Genomic DNA, 16,421 nt, shown 5'->3' with positions numbered 1-16,421 from the left:
GTATAAAATACTGGAGTTTGCACTTCGGGAGTAAACCGTACTCTCGCCCAAGCAAGAGTGCACCTGCAAGTAGCCTCTCCACGGTGGGGCAGATGTAGTTGGTATGGGTTGAATGTTGCAGGATGGCATCACTGTATCCCACAGAACCTACTACTATATGATCTTTTTTTTAATTCGAATGTAGATGGGAAATTGGGACTAAGCAGAATGAATTTGTGAATAACCTGCTCTGCATTGTAAGGGAGAGTGTCAGTCCTCTCCAACTCATGGAATTCAGCCCCAAGCAAACCTCTTGTGCTCTTTAGTACAAATAGCAGAACATGTTACTTAGTAATAAGGCAGATTCACCGCGGGAGTTCTTTCAGCTTCCTTCATATCTGTCTAGCATATCAAATAGTCTTTTGCAGTCCAATATTGTATGAATAGCTGTTCATTTTCTTAAATTTGAGATTAATAGAGGTGGAAGAGTGAGTTTTCTGATTTTTATAGGACCGTTTCAGTATTAAAAAACAGCATACTGGACTTTGTATCTTCATACAATGCAATAGAGGAGATTTGATAATGTTACGATAGTTGTGACTTAAAAACCAGTAATTTCTGTAAGTGAAGATGGTTTTTTCCCCTTACGTGAGTGTTTTTCTGCAACAGTAAACCATACAAAAAAATTTAATTTATCTCATCATTTGTGAATGGATTGGAGCAACATTTTAAGGGTTACTGTTTAAAATGGTTCTCCTTTAATCAACTTCAGCACTGCAGTGAATACAGGCATTGTTGATATTTAAGTGGGGAAAAAAACAAAAGAGTAACTGTTCTAAATAACTGGAATATTTTTCTGAATTTTTATGGTAATTATTAGTTGCTATGCTTTTTCAGAAACAGCCATAAATATTGGGTTCAATAGATCCTTGTAATTATGGCATTAAATTTTACGTATATATAAATTTATGCTGTGTTGACATACGCTTAATCTTTAAAGCTTATATTGTTGTGGGAAGACATTTGAAATCTAAAGAAAAAAGTTTGGTGTAAGAGAGGGAGCCTGTAGTCTGATGTGTTTATGAGATGCAAGATTAACATTTGAAAAGCGGAGTTCTATGTTAATCCTTCAGAAAAGTGGTATCTAAATTCTTTTGAAAATAAGAAATTGGATAGTATTCTTCTGCAGGAATACCTCTTTATTTTATAGTCAATTTTCAGTGACAAATAGTTCTTTTTTCCAGTTTTTGGCACATAAAATGTGAATAATAATTGGAAAATTGAACATTTCTTGGTGTTAGAACATTTTGTTTTCCAGGTTTGGGGTCCTTTCAGTTTTTCTAAAAATTTTGAAATTGAAACGGCCTTGTTTCTTTCAAGAATACATAACATTTCCCAATCACTTAACCAAGCATTGATCTTCCGTAGATAACACAGCAGCACCCCATATTTTCTATTAATGTGCCTCCATCTTTTAGGCACCACAGCCTCCAACTTTTGTCTTTTCAATAATGATATTGAAAGACTTAATCACATCGTCATTTTACTTTGTAAGGTCTTGTATTCAATTATATCTCCTTCATTTGTGCCCAGAATACCTGGAAATTACAGGTGTTCTCACTTGCAAATAGTGGTTGGCTGTCCAGCTTCCAAGTTCATTATGGAAAAAGATAGACAGCACTTTACATAAAGGTATGCATCAGTTTTTCACTGTGATGGTACAAGTTTCCATTCTGCCTTCTCTCTCCCCATAATCAGAGAAGACCTGAATGTGGGTCTTTATTCTTTGTCATCATCTTTATCCTCAAGCAAACACTTAATTGACATGAGTAAGTTAATCAATTCCTGAGCAGCAGACATGCCTGAAATTGCGGCTGTTGAATTTAAATACTCTGTTTCTGCTGTATGCTTCTAATTAAACCCTACAGTTCTTACATGGGACTCAGAAATTCTTGAAAAGTTAAGTTTGTAAATTCTTCAAAACGTAGGCCACTCTCTCAATCCTATTGTAGTTGGTAGGAGTATTTCTAGATGACCTGGACATAAATATGCGCCTTGCTATAACAGTTCTTAATAACAGTTTCAAAGAGTCTGACACAACTGTACAAATTAGGACTTGGTTGCATAATTTGTTAAAAAAAACATTTCAGTCACCATAACTAGATCACAAAATTGTTGTTCTGTGCAACTTCACATTATTAGATAGAGAGCAAACAGTAAAGCTTTCCTTATCATCAGACTTCCTTCACTGGTGCTGCTTACAATCTCCCTTGCAGGCCAACACCCTACAGACCAGGTTTTGATATGTGCACCTACAGTAGCATCTGTCTCTGTATGTAGTCCTCTATTTTTCAGTGGAACTGCTTTTAGAGCAAGGTTACTTTCCACGTTGTCCTGGTTTCGGCTGGGATAGAGTTAATTTTCTTCCTAGTAGCTGGTACAGTGCTGTGTTTTGGATTTAGTGTGAGAACAATGTTGATAACACGCTGATGTTTTAGTTGTTGCGAAGTAGCGCTTCTCCTAAGTCAAGGATTTTTCAGTTTCCCATGCTCTGCCAGCAAGCAGTCGTTCAAGAAGCTGGGAGGGAGCACAGCCAGGACGGCTGACCCGACCTAGCCAAAGGGATATCCCATACCATAGAACGTCATTCTCAGTATGTAAACTGGGGGGAGTTGGCCAGGAGGGGCAGATCACTGCTCGGGCATCGGTCAGTGGGTGGAGACCAACTGCATTGTGCATCACTTGTCTTTTCTTGGGTCTAATTTCTCTCTTCTTGTTATATTCCTTTTCCTTACAGATATTATTACTATATTTTTATTATTGTTGTTATATTTTAGTTTAGTTATTAAACTGTTCTTATCTCAACCCACGAGTTTTACCTTTTTCCCCCCGACTCTCTCCCCCATTCTGCTGGGAGGGGCGGGGGGAGTGAGCGAGTGGCTGCATGGTGCTTAGTTGCTGGATGCCACTAAGTTGGTCCTAAGTGATTTGATGAATGAATTATGTTAATTATGTCTTTGTAACTGGCAAATTTGTTCTCTTGTGCATTCTGTGTTCAACTTTATGGAGGTTAATATGGGGAAAACACTGTGGAAGGTGAAGCCATATACTGCGTGTTGCACTTTCATTCTGAGATCTTTTCACCACAGTCTAAGGAATTACACCAGCTAAGAATGACCATACTGGCTGCACGAGATTGTATTCCTGAAAATTACTATATACAAGTATAAATTAATTAATTAGGTATATATTAATAATTACATAAAAGTATGTCTGTGCTTTAGGAAAGCATTTTATAATAATGTTATTGTAAGAAATACTAAAAGAGGTATAGCATTTTTCAACATCCTTTGGTAGCAGATACACTGTTCGACAACAGCTGGCTGACCAGCCAGTAGCTGCCACCTGCCTATGGAGAAACCGGTGTGTTATGGGTGTGGTCGCTGTGGAGAAACAGAAAAGCAAAGGCAGAAATCCAGGGTAGACTGCTGATCACCTAGTAATAAAATACAAGAATAAAATTCTTATAACCTTCTAGATTAGCAGCTCACAGTGCATTAGCTGTGGTTCACTCTGTTCCTTAAAAGCAGTATTTTGACAAATCATTCTGTGGTGTAAGGAGTAATGTTCTTCTTAACTGATTGGTACACCTCCTATTTGAAAATGTTTGTAGTTCTAAATTCTCTCAAGATTATGGTGAACCATTGCAGAATGATTGACTGCATCACTTTGTTTCAACAACTATGCAAAAATAAATTATTTTTAAAAATTAAAATTAACTCAGGCATTTACTGATTTGCAGTTAATATATTTTGGCAATGCATCAAAAAAGTCTAGGATCAAACTACTACAAAAGTAGGGAATAGTAAAATAATGTATCATGGAAATCCCCATTGACCCATGCGTTATGGTTTTTTTAATTAGCTTCTTAATGGCAACTGTCAAAGCAGACACCTGTGAGTCAGAACTGGCAGGGGGGTGGTTGGTTTTATTTTTAATCTTCCCCCAAGAAAGAAATCTGTTTGTCACTTCCTATTGTTGAAAATCAATATGAACTTTGATTTTCAAAGGCTAGCATTTTGCTACAGTTGCAATAGATTCCTTTTTCTCTGGGCTTAAGCACAGAGACGTAAAACTTCTTTATCTGAAAAACTTAACAAGAACTTCCACTCTTAGAACTCTGTTATTAAACACTTTATTGCTCTGGCAGTGAAATATGAAGAAATGTTTGTTTGCCATAAGTTTGTGGTTTCTAGTTCCCTGTACCAGTTTTTCACAGCTTAAAGTGAAGTCCATTGTTTGTTCATTTGTATACAATGAAAAAATGTACAGTGCCCTACCTTTAAGTGTGACAAATAAGGATAAAAGGTGGCTAACCTGAGTTTCAGTGGATAGCAGACGTCCTGTGCTTTACAGCTGCTTGCATGGAATTTCTTGCAGAACAGGCTAAAGTTTCACAGGGGATTTTATTTTGTAAAACTACCATCAACAGCTCAATAATCTGAGAACTCGGAATGAATTTTTGTATCACTTGTAATATCTATATTTGGTCTTCAGTGTGCGTTATATACTTTTGAGTTTGCATATCACGGAGATCAGTTTGGCTTTGTGTCTGCTCCTATTGCAGTCAGTCGAAAAATATGATTGAATTTTTTGTTGTTCTAATACACTTTCCTTGAGTAGGGATCGCCAAAATACTCCATACTTACTAGAAAATTATGTTTGATCTCTCAGCAGTTTCCTGCGGACAGTAGAAAAAACTTCTGTTACCCTGAAAGTGAGTTTATTATTTCATTCCAATAAAAAAATGCCTACTGCTATAATAAACAGCTCATGTAAGACGAGAGGAAAATTTCAACCATGTGTGGTTGTTCAAGCCATAGGTCCTGGTAACAAGCAAGAACACTGCTTAATTGTTCGTCCATAGTCACGTACGAGGCCTGTTCTCGTCTTAGCTTAAAGAAACAGAGCTGACCCGTTTGATATTTATTTGTAAAGTGCGCAGTAGATACGGGGAAGATCTTGCCTTCTGTGCTCCAACACCGGGGTTATACATCCTATCGCTAGGACTGCGGGGTGCCGCTTGCAGCGCTGTAGGAAGCACGGGGGGGTTTGCCGCTCCGGCGTTTTCGGGTGCAGGCAGCGCTGTTAGCCAGGTGACAGCACCAGAACCGCGAGGCTGCTGCGTTTCTCCCCTCTGCGCAGAAGGCGGTCGCTGGTGGTGGATCCCGCGGGCGTTCACGTTCACAGAAAGGGAATGGTGTTAAACCTTCCCTGGCCGCGGGCCAGGCTGTGCCCGGTTGGCGGGCGGGCCCGGACGCCGCTCCGGGGCGGGGTGCCTAGACGGGCTTTCGCCGCTCTTTCTGCCCCCGCGGGCCCTTAGGAGGAGGGCGGCGGGGCTGGATTTCACCTCAGCGTCCCCCGAGCCGCCGTCGGCTGCTGTGAGGCGCTCCCGCCTCGCGTCCGGGCCGCGGCGGCACGCGGGCAGCCGTTCAACCGCCGCCGCCGCGCGCGCCCCGCCCCGCCCGCGGGCCCGCGCCCGGCCAATGGAGGCGGGCGCGGGCGCGACGGCCCCGCCCCTCGGCGGGCTACCTCTCCCCGCGGGCGGGGGGCGGCGCGGCAGTGCGCGGAGCCGTCGCCGGTCATGGCCACGGTGCGGGAGAAGGCGGCGGCTTTGAGCCTCGGCGCTGTCTGCAGCCCCGCCGCCAGGCCGCCGGGTACGGGGCGGGGAGGGGAGCGGGACGGCGGCTGAGCGGGGCCGGGCGGGAGCGGGCAGCGGGCGCCGTGCCCTCAGCCCGGGCTCGGCGGGGACGGCTGGTGAGGGGAGGCGAGGTGAGGCGAGGTGAGGCGGGTGTGCCCCGCTGCGGGCTCCGGGGGTCGGAGTCGTCCCGCTCCGCGCCCGGCCGCTGCCCGCCGGCGCCTTTCCCGGCTCCGCAGAGGTTCAAAAGTTGGCCGCTCTCCGCCGCCGGTGGAGGGAGGCGTTTCCGCCCGGGAGGCCCCGGCCGGGCTCTGCGCCTGCCCCGCACCGAGCTCGGCCGCCGCGGTGGGGCAGCTCCGCTGAGGTGCGGCAGCCCCCGGCCCGGGCGGCGGCGGCGGGAACGCGGTGCCTGTCGAGTGCCCGTGGAGCTGCGGGCGGGGGTGAGCGACAGGGAGACTCGGGCAGCTGTTTCTGTCCTGAAAGCAAGTCAAAGAGCAGGTGGCTCGTTAATGCAACTGAAGGGGCTAAAGGCTGCTGGCTGAGAACAATTTCTCCTTTTTTCCCACCTCGAGCACCTTAACTTTGTAAAACCTTGTAACCTTAATGCCACACTTAATACCACTTCCCCCCAAAAAAGATTTTAGGGGCTATGTGTGGAAGGAAGAGGTGATAAAGCAGTAGTTAATAGGAGAATTATTGCAGGTAGTATGTGTTGATACTTATTTTAGCAACAGAAACCAGCATTGGTGTATGTTTGGTGGTGTTGGGTTTGGGTTTTTTTTTTTTTTTTCCAAACAGGCTAGCCAGCTATCAAAATGTAGGGCTGGAAGGAAATTCTGTGTTTTGTTTTGTTTGTTCTGCCTACCTGAAGGTGTCATCAGGTTAAAGTATCAGCAAGTGCGTGCCTTGTCAGTCTTGTACTTTTAAAGCTTTGGAAACTGGAGATTCTGGAAGGTTTCTACCTAGTCTGGTTCAACGCCTTGTAGTAAAAAGCTTTTTCTTTTTCCCTGATACAAATCTTTTCAGAAAGCAGGTGTCTATTTGATAATGGCTCTGAAGATAATCATTGCTGTCCTTAATAACATTGTTGGTGCATTCAAATGCTATCGTGTCACCTGCTTTTTTTTCTTTTTCTTTAGTCTTTATTCTCCCCTTAACTTCTCCCCTACCCCTGCTCTCCCTGCCAACTTGCTAATTTCTGAGCTCTCTGGCAGATGGAGATCAGCTGGAAACTCTGGTGCCCAAAATTGGAATACAGTTCTCTAATGCCACTTCAGACTGAACAGAAAAAATACCTCCTGCATCTTTGTGGAAAATGTTCATGGTAATATGTTCCAGAATGAGTTGCATGTTGTTGGTTTTTTTTTTTTCAAACACTGTATCACACTGTTAATTCATTTGGTTTGAGGTCTGTCATAACCCCAGATGGCTTTCTGTAGGATTGCTGCCAATTCCTCATTCCGCATTTTGTCCTTCAGCTTTTGATTTCTCTCCTCTTCTTCTGCTTTCTCTCTTAATAAATTATTCATCTGATTTACTGAGAAACACGTATTCTAATTCTAGCCTCTCTGGTGGCTGCAACTCTTCCCAATTAGGTGCCACCTGCAAACTTTATAAGTATATTCTGTATTTTTAAGTCCTTGTGGAGGCTGAGTCTAGCCTCTGGTCAAACTGTTAGTTGCTAGCATGCTATTCTTAATCAGATTGGTAAATGAGTAATAGTTCAGTGGTTTTATTGGGCGAGGAAAGACTGGTTGGCTCAAGGAAGTGGCATTGAGTACACAGCTTACATCTCAGCTGGAGCTGTGGTGGTAGAAGGCTGTTCTGTGGGATAAGTGTTGAGTGAGTGGTGTCTCAAGAGAATTCTTGATCTTGTTAGTGATATGCTAAGCACTGATACTCGGTAGCTTGTGTGTTTGCACAGTCCTGTAGGAAAAAAGGTTCTGATGTGTCTCTTCATTCCTGCTTCCCTCTTCGCTGCCCAGCTGTATAGTTTTGTCAGTGTTAGTAGAGGAACTGGGGATTTACAAGTACATAGAGCTAGTTCTTGGTTGTGGGAACATGTGTGCTTAGGAGTAGGTTCTGCAAGTGTAATCATTAGGTGATGGAGGAGTATGCAAAAGGATAGTGTCAAAGTGATAGGCTGAAAAAGTAGAAACTCCTGGTTGCAAAGCTTCAGGCTAATGTAGTGAGAGCAATGACCACAGTGAGATATACTGGTACAATGCAGACAGACTTGCCAAGAAAGTAACAAAATGTTAATGCATAAGCAACCTAAGCCAAACCAGAAGTCTCAAAGATTTTTAAATCCTCACAAGAGTCGTGAAAGCTAGCAGCCAGAAAGGGGGCAGTTCTTTTCTAATTGCAGCATGAATTCAATCTTTATGCTTTCTCTGTTCTTAGGCTTTAGCTTGGCGCAGAAACCATTTGGAGCAACGTACGTCTGGAGCAGCATTATCAATGCACTTCAAACTCAAGTGGAAGTGAAAAAGCGTCGCCAAAACCTGAAGTGCTATCATGACTGTTTTATTGGTTCAGATGCGGTGGATGTTATCTTTGCCCATCTTCTACAGAACAAGTATTTTGGGGATGTTGATATTTCCCGTGCTAAAATAGTTCGTGTATGTCAAGCGCTGATGGATTACAAAGTATTTGAGGCTGTTTCAACTAGGGTCTTTGGAAAAGACAAACGGTCTGTATTTGAAGACAGTAGCAGTAGCCTCTACAGATTCACAAATGTCTCAAACCAAATGGAACTTGATAAAGATTACCAGCAGTGTACACCACGAAGGTTAGTATGCGGAATGTGAAGATAAGAGATTTTTTTACAGTAGGAAAATGTTATGTATTCTGGGGGAGAGAAGGGAAAGCTTTTGCACAGTTACAGGACCTGGGGGAGGGGGAAGTATATACTATACAGATGTTTGTGGGTGGAAGATAGGTAGGAAACAGCAATTTGAAGTGAGTAAATCATTCAGCCTGCGTAGTTACTTGTTTTCTGTGTCTGTTATCACATCGCCTTGGGGGAGTTGGGTGGGAGGGTAGAAATTAAGTGCATTACAGATACTGATCTATTGGGCTCTAAACCAGTATAACCAACTGGGATTCAGGTGCATCAAATAGGCTAATGCAATGGAGTAATCTCTAGTCACTGCACACCTAGCTCTGGTATAAGCCAGTAATCCATCCAGGTTTTAAGTAAAAAACAGGTAAAAAATTGTTTTCTTCTTTCATCATCTTAGCTTCACTACACTTCAAACTTAGCTTTTTGAAACATGTTCAGCTGTTTCTTTGTGCATGTATGACTTGTTCCTAGGCTAAGTAGCAGGCTGTTACGCTATTGCATGCCATCGCAGAACCAGAGGGAAGTGCAATGGTGAGGTTTTGTTTCCCTATCTCTTTAGGAGTGGGCAAAGAAAACTGTGGTACTAACTAAACCACCACAAAACAGAACACACTGCTATGTAGATGACACTTCGCCAAATAACTTCCCTTAAACAGTTTTTGTCAAGTGTTCATCTCTGAACATATTCCAACATATTCTTACAAGAAGCTACATTCATGTAGTTTTTGCAATATTTTTAGCAATACACACTTTTGACAACTGCAAATAGTATTGACCTAAAAAAAAAAAGAAAAACCTCGTGTGATAGATGTGATCATAAGAGTAGCAGGTGTGAACCTCAGTGCGTCAACCCAACTGATCAGAAAATGCTGGAAGCAGAGATAAAAAATGGATAGTTCCTTGGTCCTGCATCTGCTTCCTCTTCCCCTCCCTCCCCCCCGACTAGCTCTTGTTCTGTGCTAAAGCAAGCTGTCCCAAGTCTTTACCTGAAAAGAGGAGAATTCGTGAGAAATTAAAAACTCTGTAATCAAATGTGGTATTTAAAAATATATTAATCACAAGGGCTGTTAAAGGAAGACTTAGAATATATTGGACAAACAGTCATGAAACAAGATTATTCGTGTTCTATTAGCGTAGAATGAAAGTGTTTTTCTTCTGGGCAGGGCACAGGTCCATTGGTTTACCTTTCTTCGTTTAGTGAAAGGAACAGATCTATTGATACATACAACTTGTCACGTACATAGTAAAGACAGTGGACATCAAAGGGATTTTGCAGTGCCCTAAAACAAAGAAGCTATAGAAATTGAAATTAAACAAACATGCTTGGAGGAATAGTAATTTTGTGGCTGAAGTTGTTATGCTATCTACTCGATAGCATATGAAAGCAGTTATGAGAAGAACTAACTAATGCACAGAAGTGGGTGACAGGTTTCTGAAGCCTTTAATTAGTAGATGGCATGAACAAGCTGCATAACTTTAGGAATAGTGTTGCTACAGAGCAACCACCTTCTAGATTTTTCAAGAACAGCTCTTAATTTTTGTCCTCACTTCGCCATCAGGAATAATGTCTTAAAACTCTGGAGGCTTTGAAGGGGCAATTTTGTTTGGGATTTTTTAAAGTAATTTCCCCTCCTTAATCATTTCCTCCTCTTGGATTTTCTCTGTGGTAATGGAGATAGCTTGCTGATGCCGGCTGTGACAAGTTCAAAGAGAGGAACTATGCACTTGCATGCAACTGTTGCACACAAATAATTCTTTAAGGTATCATACATTGTCCTGTGCGACTTGGACAGAGAAAGTATGGGGCATGGGAGAGGGGGAGAAGATTATATAAATATTTATATAGAGAAAACATTTTTTTAATCTCGGGCAGTTATCCTTATCTATATGTTACATGATATGTTTGGTTATCCATATATATGGATATAAATATATATAAAAATTGGTTTTTAATCTCAGACATGAGAAGAGCATGTTGTTTCACTCTACTGTCAAACCAGAAAGCTTGGAGGATCTCTGGGAAAACCTGAGTTTAAAGCCTGCAAATACCCCTCAAGTAAACATCTCTGATAGTTTGTCCCGTCGAGGTAAGCCAAATAATGTCTCAGTCATTTGTTTGTGGGAGAAGGAGGATAATAACTGTAGCACTGGAAAGGCTTATGCCTGTCAGATTGGAGAGGGAGTCAAACTGACTCTCATAGTATTTTGTTTTCAATACCATGTCATAACAAAGGCAAATTATATTTGTTGCGGGCTTGCTTTTTACCTTTTTATTTCATCAGACAGAACCCATTATCTCTAGTTGAAATAAATCAGTGTTGAATTTTGTGGAGAAGAATACACAATTGTATAGAGCTTGATTTGAGTTAGGAACGTTCTTCATAATATTCAATTACCTGCACTACTTCTGTGCTTGACTTAATCGTGGCCAATAGTCTACTGTTAGCTAAAACTGTTCCCTAGCTTTTTAACTGTCTATCGGCACCATCCAGCACACCTTCAGTATTGTGTGAAACTGTTCTTGACAATTCATGTCTTCTCTGATCTCAGACTAAACCATGATCTAATGCATTTTTCCCTTTGGTTAAAAGTGCTTACGCACCCTAGAAACTCTCAAAACTGAAGCCAGGTCACAATTGTGGAAGCTGTGATAAGGATGGTGTCACCGTTACGCTTTTTTTTTTAATCCCTTATCTAGAACAAAGATTGCTTGCAAATTAGAGCACAAAGAATGTAAGGCACTTCAAACTTATCCAAAAAGCAGTTCTTCAACACTTGTAGTTAACTCAACAAATGGCTAATTCTTGCCTTTTGTGGTGATAAAAGGCACTTAAAGCTGATAAGGCCCACACTTTCTGCTACTGTAAATCTTTATTTTGGTAAAATTAATCTGTTAGGTTAGGACTGATGGGAGGAAGGGGAGTAGTCTTTTTTTTCATAATCTCTCTTTTTGCACATGCTGAGTCTCCATGTGCTTTGTGTATTCCACCCTTTGCAGTTATTAATGAAGTATGGCAAGAACAAACAATTGCTCGTCTGCTGCAGCTTGTAGACCTTCCGCTCCTTGAGTCTTTACTTGAGCATCAACAGATCAGACCTCAGCTTCCACAACCAGGGAAGGGAACTGGATATGTCATCACAAGTAACTACCTAGACAGAGAGATTCTTAAGGCTTTCAGTGACTCACAGTAAGTATTCATCACTCACCTCTGCAACTTTGAAAAACTTCCTGCTTTCATAGGAATGTAAAGCACAATTGATCTTTGGGTAAAAATGTAGTAGTCTCCAGTACTGCAGAAAGGATGTGAGTAGGTACTTTTCTCCCTGGTAGACTTTACTGGAAAAATTGGTAAATAACAATTGCTAAGCTCTAAACCAGAAGTAGCTAAGACAACTTCTGCTGAACACTGGAAGAGTTTTTGAATGCAATGATAGTATTTGATAGTATTCAGAGGGGAAATTGTTTGCTGCACTGAGGGAAGAATAGAGCATTTTGCTATCATCTTGAAATTTTTTCCTTAAAAAAATTACTTGTGAGGGAATAGTTGAGTTTCTCCTATTATATTAAAAAAGCCAAGAACGCTGAGCCTGAAACTGTATATAAATACAGTTAAAAACATAGTCTGAAAAACTTTTACCAATCTGAATCAGATCAAGGTTCATGTTTCTGTTTATCTAGCAATAATTATGTCCTTGTCTAACAGTAGAGGACATCACTAACTTCAGGTTTAACTGCTTGTGACTGTTTACCTGTGTGGATTACGAACTCTTCATCTTGATTAAATACATAACAAAGAGGTATATGGCTATGATCTACCTGAGTGTGTCAAGGAAAAGTTTCTTTTTGTGTGTGTGTCGATTTCTAACGTATTCAAGTACCTACACATGCAGTTTTTGCTGTGATTGAGAAACCAGTCTACCTACTTTCTGTGAAAAACAATGCAACCAACTCTGAAAGGCATCAGTAAGTAATGCTACAAAGTTAAACCCCTCTGTCTTCTAGAACAGACGAATGGCTCTCAGCAGCAATAGATTGCTTGGAATACCTTCCAGATCAGATGGTGGTAGATATTAGCAGGAACTTGCCTGATCAACCAGATAAAGCAGACACATGGAAACTACTGCTGTTTGAAAATATTGGTAGATACTACGGCCAAAAAAAGGAGCCACTTTTAAGCCATGCATCTGAAATTCATTCAGGAATTGCAGAACTATTAGGTAAGTAAAATAAAGCTGTGTTCCTAAGCTTATGTGAGCTATGTGCTGACAAACTGAGTATTTACTACAGCAGCCAAGCTTAAAGGTTGACTTCTACAAGTTTTTTTTTTAATTTCTAGTCATGAAGGCTGTACTTTGAAATTTTGGTCCTGACTATATGCAGTTCTGTAGTTTTTGTTCAGGTCTATGTAGAATGGCTGTGAAACTGGAGTGCTATAATTTGATAGTAGTTGGTATCCATGGAAATTAAATATCCATAGGAAATTAAATATAAATATGGCCTAATATTAAATATTTAGGCCATAAGATCTAAACTTAAAGCTGTGTGGGTGCTTTGTACCCCATTCACAACTCTCCCTTCTTTTCCACAGAAATGTGTGTTTCTTAAATTTTGTTTAGACAGCATTTTAGAAAGCTTTTGATGTTTTAGTCCTCAATTAACATCTTCTCATTCCTGTTCTTATTTTTCATCCTTCTCTGCTTTGATTATTCTTATTCCATGTTGGTGGGAATATTTTGCATTTATATCCAATTCCTCCTCCCTACGTGATAAAAGGAGGAAACCAGTACAACCTACTTCATTTAAATAATTCACACATCCAAAATGGGTATTCTGCATGGTAAGGCCAATTAAAACTTAGCGAAGCTCTACAAAATGGTTTGCAATTAATTCGTCAAGCTAGCCCATTTATCTAGGACATATCCCTCATTTCTTGGCAGATCTTTATTTCCACAACAAGAGGTCATTCATTTTCTTAACAGAACCCTTTTCCTTTTTCAGTATTTTGCATTCCATTCAAGATGGCTGAACTGTAATTGAACTTAATTGAAAGTGAGCTTTCTTAAATATCAGGCTAAAAGCCTGGGTGTTGGCTCTTCTCAGATTGTATGCAAACAGCTCTCATGAGACTGTGAGAAATTTTTGTGAGAATGAATTGCTTTGCTTGACCAGTTCCGTTTAGAGAGATGAACGTCTGTTCAATGGCTAATTTAGGTGTTTTATTGTAACATTTATTTAAATAAATATGACAATAGATACCTTTATCTCTCCCCAGTGAATGGGAAGATGGAGCAATCTTTAGAAGCCATTCAACTCTATTTGAAACTTCTAGACAGCCAGGTCAGGGAGGAGTTCAGAAGATTACTGTACTTCATGGCTGTTGCAGCACATAATTCTGAGCTCAAACTACAGAAGGAGGTAAATGTGTATACTTAACTGTTACATGTTGCTTTACACTTACTGAAATCTAAATGTCCCAGATACTGGTCAGAAAACACATTTGTAGCTTAAAATATGTGACTACAGAAAAAGCAATTACTCTAGAAGAACAAAGGTGATGCCCTTCTTAAAGGGCAAGACTAATTCTCCTCTTCTGGTCATTATTTCACATATTCTTTAGAGTGACAACAGGATGGTTGTGAAAAGAACATTCTCTAAAGCTATTATCAACAATAAAACCTTATCCAGAGGGAAAACTGACCTCCTGATCTTGTTCCTTGTGGATCACCAAAAAGATGTGTTAAAGGTAAGAGCTAGAAAACGACCAGGTTTTTGTTATCTTGTATGCTTATGCAGAATTGTCTTTTTCTAAGCTGCTGTTTCACTGTCTTCTCTTTCTATTCAAGATCCCAGGGACACTGCATAAAATGGTCAGCAATAAACTGATGGCTTTGCAGAAAGGCCAAGATCCTAGTAAGATAACAGGTAACAGTTTAAACTGAAGTTTTTATGCTTGTCATGCACCCAAATAAGAAACAGAAGGGACTGAGATGATGCAAAAAGACTTGCTGTAACAATGACTAATTTGACTCTAGAGGATGGGTCTGTAGATTCTCGAGGGTGGTTGAGTGTGGTGTTAACTGTCTGAATGTCTCCTGTTTCCTTTTAGGCTATACCTTTTGCCAAAAACTTGATGAAAGAGAGTATCGCTCCAATACAGAGAAGACCACAAAAGATGAGCTATTATCTCTATTGAAAGCTATTGATGAAGATTCAAAGCTCTCTGACAAAGAGAGAAAGAGACTGCTAGGTCAGTTTCATAGTAGTAATCCAAGTATTTTTATGCAGTATTTTGGAGACAGAGTTACTAATATGTGTGTGTGACTTTAAATATAAATTACTTTCTATACTCCAGCATTGAAAACACTAATATATTTGTAAGTCTTTTGTATTCATGTATCTAATAAAATTATTTTGTGGAAATGGATGGAACGTATACAATTATTACCCAAGCCAACAGTACCCAGGTTTAGCCTGTACGTAGTTTAGCTTTGCTCGTTCTTAATTGCTGTAGGGCCAAAATAATCCTTCCTTCTCCTCACCTAAAGCCAAGTCTATTGACTCCCTCTATTCAAGTATCAAAATTACTGAGATGGGAAATGCCTCTCCGTGGAGGAGATCTCTCTGCCTTCTTTTGCCCCACCACTGAATTTTATGCTGAACAGCTTTTTCTAATTGGCCTTGCATTATGTGACTGTCATGTAGCATTTATCTTTGACTTGCTGTGTAATGGACAGGGCTGAATAACATCTTCTGCTTGATATTCCACAGCTTTTCTTCAACCTTGCCAGCTAACTATGTTGTGTATATGTATGAGAAATTACTGTGCTGTTTTAAGCTAAAATGGCACCATATTGAGCAATTGCCAGGGATGATGACTGACACTTTCCCAGCTGAATCCTACTCTGTACCTTGAACTCCCATTGACTCTCCTGGGATGGTAAAGTTATTCTGGATTTTTAAGTCAGTCTGGCTTTGGTTGCCACAGAATGTACTCTTTATGGCTAGTTATCTTCATCCTTGCAGTGTTTTGCTCTGTGTGTGAGTCTTATTGATGTCACCAGCTGTAATTAGAAAAGAGCTGGAACAAATGAAAGGCCTTTGGCTTTTCTTATGGCTGTATATTTTATCTGTGTCTAGTCTACAGTGGAAATCCCAAGCTGTACAACACAGGCAATTGCAAGCAGGAAAATACATAGCATGATTAGAGATCTAATTTTGACTCTTGTGGAGTTATCTTTGGGTTGATGCCAGCAAAACTTCATTACAGTTACTGTTGCAAGAAATAACAAATTTTGTTCCATATGCAGTGTCGATAGAGCTCTGTTCTCTTTTATTTGGGGGAAAAAAGCTAGTTTAATTGGGATCAAAGGTAATTTTTTAATCATGAAAACAAAGTAGTAATAGCTGTTACATGCACTTGTGGAGAGCTGTTTTTAAAAACACAATCCTATTTGAGATACTACTGTGTAATGTATCACTAAGTAACTCTTCAGTCATTAGTGGTGTCTGTTGCCACTGGTTATTGCTTCTCCGGAGTACTTTCTCTGAAAGTGAGATGATGACTTGGTGTGCGATGGGACAATGTGTTACTGTATTCTGGTGGGGGATGGAAGACAAAAGTCTAAGAGGCTTATTCTAGTCAGCTAGAAAGGACTTCTAAAAGATAATCAGTTCTTGAAAACTAATACTATGGGGGAAAGTGTAACTCTTTTTTGTAGTTATTTTTTTGTAGTTCTTAGTTTTAACTGAAAGCTGCTGATTATAAATGCACTGTCTCAGAAAAAGTGGCTTAACTCGCACATTAAAATGTGGGGGTGGAAAGGCAGCTAGTTTCTTGTTCTTAGAATTTCTGATCATATTTTCCTTATGTTATTTGTGGTGTTGCATCGGTTGCCTCT

The 16,421-nt window shown here is 40.6% G+C and overlaps 1 protein-coding gene across 1 annotated transcript; it reads left to right on the top strand.

The window, feature by feature from the left end:
- Nucleotides 1-5,589: 5,589 nt before the first annotated feature.
- On the top strand, nt 5,590-14,947 carry DEPDC7 (DEP domain containing 7). Its single transcript, XM_052811778.1, has 9 exons — nt 5,590-5,696; nt 8,081-8,468; nt 10,482-10,609; nt 11,521-11,710; nt 12,526-12,740; nt 13,796-13,938; nt 14,141-14,266; nt 14,367-14,445; nt 14,630-14,947. The coding sequence occupies exons 1-9, from the start codon at nt 5,624-5,626 to the stop codon at nt 14,842-14,844; spliced, it is 1,557 nt and encodes a 518-aa protein (XP_052667738.1). The 5' UTR covers nt 5,590-5,623; the 3' UTR covers nt 14,845-14,947.
- The last annotated feature ends 1,474 nt before the right edge of the window (nt 14,948-16,421 follow it).

This window comes from Harpia harpyja, chromosome 16, assembly GCF_026419915.1.
Source record: "Harpia harpyja isolate bHarHar1 chromosome 16, bHarHar1 primary haplotype, whole genome shotgun sequence".
Taxonomy (NCBI): domain Eukaryota; kingdom Metazoa; phylum Chordata; class Aves; order Accipitriformes; family Accipitridae; genus Harpia; species Harpia harpyja.
Note: the sequence above shows the minus strand (reverse complement) of the source record. Positions and strands in the feature narration are given on the sequence as shown.

What these genes read in the sequence shown, in the direction of transcription:
- DEPDC7 (XM_052811778.1), top strand. Translation starts at nt 5,624, where the DNA reads ATGGCCACGGTGCGGGAGAAGGCGGCGGCTTTGAGCCTCGGCGCTGTC. An exon ending in TGATAGTTTGTCCCGTCGAG is followed by an intron (nt 10,610 to 11,520) that starts GTAAGCCAAATA and finishes CACCCTTTGCAG; the next exon opens with TTATTAATGAAGTATGGCAA. An exon ending in AGCTCAAACTACAGAAGGAG is followed by an intron (nt 13,939 to 14,140) that starts GTAAATGTGTAT and finishes CATATTCTTTAG; the next exon opens with AGTGACAACAGGATGGTTGT.